General features: G+C 32.6%; 1 protein-coding gene across 2 annotated transcripts in view; it reads right to left on the minus strand.

Moving 5' to 3' along the window:
- The window catches only part of LOC108723151 (uncharacterized), a 40,384-nt gene that overhangs the window by 7,815 nt on the left and 23,979 nt on the right, over nt 1-8,590 (minus strand). The window contains exons 1-3 of one of the 2 annotated variants that reach the window (XM_018448676.1): nt 3,705-3,786; nt 1,308-1,697; nt 423-727 (exon numbers count right to left, since the gene is read on the minus strand). In XM_018448676.1, the coding sequence (XP_018304178.1) occupies nt 423-727; nt 1,308-1,697; nt 3,705-3,786 (777 nt within the window). Of the gene's footprint in view, nt 1-422; nt 728-1,307; nt 1,698-3,704; nt 3,787-8,590 lie in introns of those variants that run through there. The other variant, XM_018448677.1, reaches the window with a different exon arrangement.

Below are 8,590 nucleotides of genomic sequence, written 5' to 3' on the forward strand. Positions count from 1 at the left end.
TATTTTTGAAAGGCATAGAGATATGCTCCATGCAATTCCTATAAATGAATAAAAATGCATTCAGGCTTGAAAAGCATTCATTTTAACATTCGTGAATCCATATTTCTGAAAATCTGAATTTATTTCAATCCAATTCAATTTATTCTCGTTTGCTGGGTGTTGTAATTGTTATAATTGATTAGAATTAATACAAAGTAAACTTTTTTTAAGCGCAATTACAGAACTTTAATATTATAATAACAATAGACAATTCAAAATATTGTTTAAATTGATTCCCAAATAGATATTCTATTTATTATTCAATTATAATATTTGTATTCTGAAATTTCTGTGGATTTTTATACCAGTGAATTTTATTCTGTGGATTTTTATTTCAATCGAACATCTAATGGAAATATATGACAAATAAGATTTCGAACTACCTGATAGTCCATTAAGCAATATGGTTGATTGGCAAGTTTAGGCACGAACGCAGGATTAATCCACTCAATCGGTCTTAGAGGAACCGGACCACAAGGTACAGTCGCTAGAATGTTTGGTCCAACTTGAGCAGGTACTGGTGCAGGTCCAACCAACATCACAGGATATTCATAATAGTAGCCGCTTCCATGATCGTAAAATGTTCCATATCCTAATTGCGCTCCTGACGACTCTGCCATGGGCGGATATTCTCCCGTTCCACTGTCCCTATCCAATAGTTGCTGGTCCTCTGTAGTTTCGCTGCCGTCTACAAAAACGTTGTCATTTAAATATGTTCTCATTTATCGGCAGACTAAATATATTAGCAGCAGGATGATAAAAACTTTCTTCAAGTGTCGCTGTACAAAAAACGAAAGGCTTGTCTCGAGTAAATACGTGCAGAGTATATACGAATAGACGCTTATTATTAGACGTTGGAATTCACGTCTCGACAATCCAGCAATTTGTTTTCCATATTAGCGATTTATGAAATTAGAATATTTTAACTTAGTTGACTCGTTAATGATAAAAAAACAAGTCATCTTGGCCATAAGTATTAAGCACTCTCAATTCACTGCATTTTCTTGGAAAAGCGATAATAAGAGGAAAAGGAGGGGAGGAAGAGAGAGAGAAAGAGAGAGACTAATAAAATATTAAAATTATTATAAAAATAAATATGATTTTGCAACAAAATTGATTTTAATTAATTTTTTGTTAAATACAAAGAACGTTTACGTTATTGAGACTGCTCTGTATTTATGGCCAAGGCTGTAGTTTGCTGGCGTTTTAGTACCACTCGTCAGTGGCATTTAGCATTCAGTAATACATTTATCCTATACAATAACCACCTGCGGTGGAATGTGATGCCGATTGACTCTCCGTAGTCGACGGCGTAGCGCTGGTGCTCGCGTTTCCAGTCCAAGGCTTTTTGCGCGACAGATAGCCCTTTTTGAAGAGAACGTCTTGTCGCGGTGTCGTGATTCTCGTGTACTCCTCCTCATTGAAGATGATTTTAGGCTGCGACGGTGAACCCGCGCTCTCGTCTCTGTGCGATCTCGAGCCGCTGCTGGCGTAGCCGCTCGTACTTCCGCCGCTGGTGCTGGTACCAGCCCGACGCGGCTTGTAGCCACTCTGCTGTCCATTCCGATCGAAATGTATGTGCACGTTCGTCTCCTTCTCCTGACTCTTCACATAGTCTTTTCGCAAACCCTCTTCCTCATCCTCTTCACCGGGTGGAGCTGTTGAACCGAGCGACGTAATTAGTACTCAGGCTCACAAACTGCATGCTGTTGTCTTCAATTAGAATCAAGTTAATAATTTGCGGTAAATAATTAATAAATATATACTTCCGCAAAAAGAGAAAAACATTCGCATTGTTTTTAATAATTCGAATCTTAAAATACCAGAAAGATATTTTAAAGATATTTATCTAAATAAAACACATCGATTTTATAGATATTTTTCTGTAAATATAGTATTTTTTACAACTATAGTACCGCATCCAATCATACATATATTCGCAAAGAATGATTTTGTTAAAGTATTTAAAAAGATTAACATGATAAACAAAATTTCCGAAATAAGTTTCTCAACGAAATGAAAAGGACTAATGGGAATTAGCGTTGCAGACAGTGCATAATTATGTATATATATATATATATACAAATTCGAATTTAAATTCTGACATGGCAATGTGCTAACATCTATTTGTCATATTTTGTAAGTTTAATTTTACTCTGTGACTACTGTACATTTTTTTACATTTAGAACTGTTACTTTTTAATTTGTTATTACACATTGTATTTTTTCCACTATTATTGTATATATTATTGGCCAAAAACATTCTTTTATTTGTTTACTGAATAGTTGCGTTTTAATGAGATATCTCAGTAAATATTTAAATACTTCACCAAAATCGTTTTTTCTGTACATTTGGATTTTCATATAGAGATATTTAACATGATAGACATCAATTAGTGGATTTAATTTCTAGGAAATTAATGCTTCATCCGCATACGTACGTAATGTAAATTGTAAAAAGTGAACACAAGTGAACGCGTATAATTGTAGGTTGTCAGTCGCGTTTCATAACGAGAAAAAATGTAAGATATTTCCATGACGTCTCTGGAACGATCACTTCGCACGTTGTATTTAACGCACGAAACTATATCCTTCTAAATGTAATTTGTATGAAATTGATTGTATCACACAGGAAGTGTTTGTAAAATTGATTGTTTAACAACATAGTGTAAGAGCGCTCCATTCAGAAAAAAAAACAGCAACACTAATTCGTGCAAAATATGTACATGAATTAATGTGCTTTATGTTCGCCTCGTTCAAAATTTTATATATACAAACACAATAGTTTAATATGTATAAGTATTAATAGAATTATAAACATTAATAGAAGTATAGATATAATAGAATCAAATGGATAAACGAAAAAATTCAAAATCTCGAAACTGTAATGAATTTCGCGTTTTATAGCTTCGAGACTGTATTTCAGAAAGTTATTTAAATTATTCAACTAATGACATGGACGAGGAGCGAATGAATTATTTAATTTATATATAAACTACGATAAGAGAAATTTCGCACAGTTTTTTTTCACCTTTTTCTACATTCCTCTGCTTAAATCGATGCTCTTTATAAGGGTGATTCTAAATAAATACAAAAAATTTTAGGAGATAATTTTTTGTCAAAAATTGAAGGGGGTTTTTCATATAATATATACTCCCTTATATCCCTTCCTGAAAAATTGCGCTCCTTCAAGGTGGAGATAAAAATAAAATTTTTATTTTTCTTTTTAATAAATATCCCCCAAATATCTTTTTTACTAGTGGAAAATGTCTATTAAATTTTATTTTTCTAACTTTTTTAAAATTTGGAAAAAAAATAAAAATTTAATTTTTACCTGTCCCTTTGAAGGAATGTAATTTCTCAAGGAGGGATATAAGAGTATATGTTTATACGAAAAACTTAATTTTTAACAAGAATCATCTCCTAAAAAGACCCCGCACAAATCGTATGGAAAAAAGGCTTTGATCAAAATCAGAAAAAAAATCTCACACTCAATTTACAAAATATCACAATTTCAGCCAATTTAATCGAAGCCATTTTTTCCATATGATTTGTGCGGGAGTTCTCTTTCGCACTTATTTAAAAACACCCTGTGTATATCGATTCCACATTTTACACAAGTTATGATCGTCACGTGCAATTATGTTGAGATGATGTTTCCGTACCATCTTGGTACCTCGCTAACAGCAGCACATGATTCGAGGAGCCGATCACGTGGGTGACCTTCTTCTGCCGACGCCACTGCATCGCACCCTTGATGTTATCTTCTCTTTAGGATTATCCTGATTGCTCGACGAGCAACACCGCTCCTCGAGGACGTTCCGACCAATCGATTCGTTTTGAATGTTTGGTGCTTGACGTAGATCGAGAGATCGATTCAGGGACATTCACCGCGGTCACTGATAAAGGGATGGCAGTAACGAGTAATATGCATCGCACACGATGCCTCGAGAACGACTGCAATCGGTACGGGGAAGGGGGTACACACGCCGGACGAGACGAAGAGCGAAGAGCCCGCGAGGGATGTATTTGTGCGTACGGTAGCCGGGAGGACGAGTTGCCCATTGGCTGCCTCCACCGGTACCAGAATAGCATCAGAATTAGAATAGAAAACGGGCTACCAAGCTATTGGCGACTGATGTCTTCATCTGAGTGCGAGTGAAAAATCGTCCTTCATTTTTGATCGATCAATTCTTTACGAACTGAATCGATATTGTAGATTAATTCCTATAGACATTAATCGAAATATCTATGAAAATAAATGTAAAAAATATTTAAATAAAGTGTAATGGCAATATAAATAAATCAAGAAAATATATTAAGATATTATATTTTAAATAACAAAAAGAATCCCATTTTTGAGAAGCGAATTTTGCGAATTGTGCTTAATTATACTCATATATTTAATTATTTACAAATATTTTTTTTAAGTTATAAACTGCGTGTCGATTCAATTTATTTCGGACTTGAAACGCAATATAAATTAAAGTTGGAAATAACATCACAGATACATTGATCATCAAATTAATAATGATGCTAATAAACATCTTAAAACACTGCAAAGAATTTTTTGCGAAAAATATCACCTTACCCGGGATTTAAACTCCCAGTATTATTTCAATATTTCATTTCAGTAAAATTGAGAATGAAAATTTCATTAGATTCAGGCAGACGGTTTGTTACTTCTATATTAAGTTTCGCTTTTAAATAAAATTACTAAATCTTGAATCTTTTAAACTGAGAGTTTCTTCTAGATAAAAAAAATGTTTGAAAAGTAGTTATTTTCATTAATTAAGAATTATTTCAAAATTATAGAAGTTTTTATCTTTACATCGCTTTACGCAGCTTTTAGATAACAGTAAAAAATTGAAAAAGTATATATTATTCAATGGCAATTTAATACTTGTGTAATTTTATTGTGGAACACGACTCGTAAACGGGATTCGAGTCATCGTCGATAAAGAGTATCAAATACATATATCAATGTATTCTCGCTTTAACGTTTACCACATTGCGGAAGTCAGAAGGTAAATAATTATGGTCGCAGGTCCATAAATTTACCAGTTACTTTTTCGAGACCATTTTCTAATAAGACTAAGCAACAAATTTTTCTGATTTGGAGCACGAATGTTCACTGAGAGCAATTATAGTATAAGCACTAAATGGAGTGCTAATTTGTGCTGATGATGCATGATACTGAAAGGAAATTAGTATCTCAGGAAGGCAGACATATATTTGCAGCTAAAAATATTTTGCGGTTCATGCCGTTTTATCCAATTATCATTATTTTTATAATTATTATATCATCAGATTTTTCAAAGATCTTATCTTCTCCTAATTCTTATTTTATTTGTTTTTATTAACTCAATCTCTTACTATTAATATAATCTTTCGGTAAATCGCAAATTTTGCATAAATCATTTTAAGTGCTTAAAATACTTCTAAAAAACATTTAGATTTTGTTGTTATTCTTTAATTAAAGATTTAGAAAACAAATAAATATTTGATTTATTTACAGAACAATTATATAATTTCTACATCGCAATGTAACTTTACATAAAACAATCATACTTGAAATATTTATATTAAAAAATTAAAATTTTGGTCATTATTTTATAATATATACATATACATTTCCATACATTTCTATTAGAGTACACTGAAAAAAAAGATTGGCTGCTGCAGTAAATTAGATGGTAAAATATGGCATAGCATTTTTAATTGGTTGCAGCAGTCAATTTAAAAAAATATTATTTATTAAAATAACTTTAATACAGATGGCAAATCGGTGCTAATTTTTTTGTATTACTTATTTTAAATGCGATCTATAGAATATTCTGAAACTTTTATAATTTTTTTTGTTATTTTGAAATATCTATTTAATATGCGCACAGAGAAATTGGGAATGAAAAAAAGAGCGGAAAGAAGAAATTTATCTATGAATTATTCGCCTGCAAGACGAATTATTTTTGAAACGTAATGCCGAGTGTCGTCCCAACACATGTACATATCATACGACATATCGCATTCTCGTTCCAGATTCCGTCTTGGTTTACATTTCAAGCGAACCGTGTGTTAAAACGTCTAGATATCGTGCAAGTATATTAATATCTAGATGGTACATTTCATTGATCGTGCAAGCGGTCTAGTGCTCGCTGTGTACATCGAATGCATATCCTTCGTACTCAGATATTATCTCTCAAATTCCAATTTGAGAGATAATACCTGAGATATCAATACAATGTATTAAGATACTAATAAGTAAACCCGTGTTCGTTGCATTTGCATCTTGCAAACATACTCGATCCTCAACATTGTGCGTTCGCCCATGTACCATGCAGATCATACAATACATTACGAAAAATTGTCCTTGGTGTCGAAAATAATTTTTCCTTGAAACCCGTATTGCTGCTCGAACGTGCCTTACAATGTTGTATAATATTGCTCGAAGTTTTAATTTTCAAAAAATTCACCGTTTTATATTCACGGTTTATGCGTTACAAAAATTTTTAAGAAAAGAAATTTATGAGAATATACGTTTTATGACTAGCAAATTATAATATAATTGTTGATTATAATTGCATATTTTTATGTGATTAAATTTCAAACTGAAAATTAATATATAGAACCTTGAAATTAAATGAAAAATTTGTGGTGAGTTATTTGTGTTTCCTGTTCTAAATTTAGATTGTCGCATATTTCTAATTGTTAATATTAATGAAAAACTACAGGCACCTTCAACATTTTCGCAATTAATTTTGAAACCATCTTTTATATTAATCAAACGTTTTAATTTACCTGGGAAGTTTGGATCTTATTCAGTAGAGAGATGAAATACTCTTTAAAAGTGCATCTCTTTAAAGTTTTATTAGAATGTACTGACTTCTTCATATACATTTCTTTCTTATCGCATAAAAGAATATTTCTTCATCAAATGTGATATATTCGGAAATTTAAACAGGAAGTATCACAAAGAATCAGGCAGAAAGACATTACATAATCATAAAGTCACATGACGATGAGCATTAGAAACGATTCCTTTCTTCGGGAAAAACTTCGTGCCTTAAGATAAAGTTTCTTCGCAAACAATTTTCTATTTCGTGATAAATCATCGAAACTTTTTGCTCATCGATTTTTCATCACAACTTTCTATTAAAAATGAACCCAAGATGTTTACTGAACTCTTGTAAAAAAATTCCCTAAGAATTTCCAAATTTTTTAGGTACTTTTATTCAAAGTTCCAAATAAGATTAAACAAATTTTTAATTACAACTTTGAAATAAATTGACATGCAAGTAACGCAAACAAAAAAAGTATCGTAAGTTGGAAGACAGGAATTCCCGACTATATCTATCATTTTCTACAATTGAAGCCGTGAAATCTGTATATAGTATAAGAAAGATTTACTACAATATAGTATCAGTGACCTATTCTCTTTTGTTGAATATTTCCTTCTACAAACTTAATTTTTTTTATAAAAATTCGCGAGACACGCGAGAATGTACGTGAATATACGTGAATGTATATGCCGTACTTATTGCTAACTGATTATTAACACTTCACATTATCAAGAAAAAATGATAAAAAATTTCAGAAAGAAATAAAATAAATAAAATTCCAAAAAATTCCTTTAGTATTGATAAAATTTCATGAAAATCCCTGATTTTCAAAGATAAAGAAGAGATTCTTTGAAAATTACAGATTTTCCAGATTTTTTCCAAACAATAAACACCCTGAAAGACAATATAAAGATCGCCACACCCGTGTTTTTGAGAATCAAGTTTTAGGTATTTTCGGTCAATGCAAGATCTGATTAAAGCCAAAAATGGAGTCTTCACGGACGGACGACAGATCCGCCGCGCCTATTTCGGACGTTGCTTCCTTTTGTCGTCGCCAAACGAAAATCGAATTTGGGATTTTTCTCGCTGTCTGTAGGCACGCACGATCGAGTAACGCATACCGGTCGCGCACTATTTTCTGTCAGGACGAAAAGCCGCGGAATCCTCTAGGGTCGTCCCGGCGGCACTGCGCACTGGCGCGGCGTGCACCGCGCCGCGATGCTCGTCCGCGTCGATTTTCCGCGGTCGTCTGCGACTGTGCAACGCGAACGATTTTGCGCCAGCATACGCTTCTCCGTCGCCTACAGGGTATTCGCGAAGAAAGGTCCGTGAGCCCGCCTTTCCTGTTCCTCGGCTATTTTAAAAGCGGTTTCGATCTTTTCAACCCTTTAACCACTTTCCTCACTTGCTCGAATATGCTCGGATATCATGTTGGAATATTATATCTTGGCTATAATACGCAAGTATAGAAGATATAAGATGTCTAAGAAATATTTCCATAAAATGTACATACATTTTCTTTACTGTTATAAATTTTAATAAATAAAATTAAAGAAACTTAACGTTTTACTACATTCTGGTTAAAAATGAATGAATCAGAAGATTCTGATCATATTAATCAGAATTCTGATTATCTCAATAATTTTTCTCTAGAGTACAAGAAAAAAATATTTTTATTGTACTTTTGGTGCACTGAAAAAAAAGATTGGCTG

This window comes from Mycetomoellerius zeteki, unplaced genomic scaffold (assembly GCF_001594055.1).
Source record: "Mycetomoellerius zeteki isolate Tzet28-1 unplaced genomic scaffold, Tzet1.0 scaffold223, whole genome shotgun sequence".
Classification (NCBI taxonomy): domain Eukaryota; kingdom Metazoa; phylum Arthropoda; class Insecta; order Hymenoptera; family Formicidae; genus Mycetomoellerius; species Mycetomoellerius zeteki.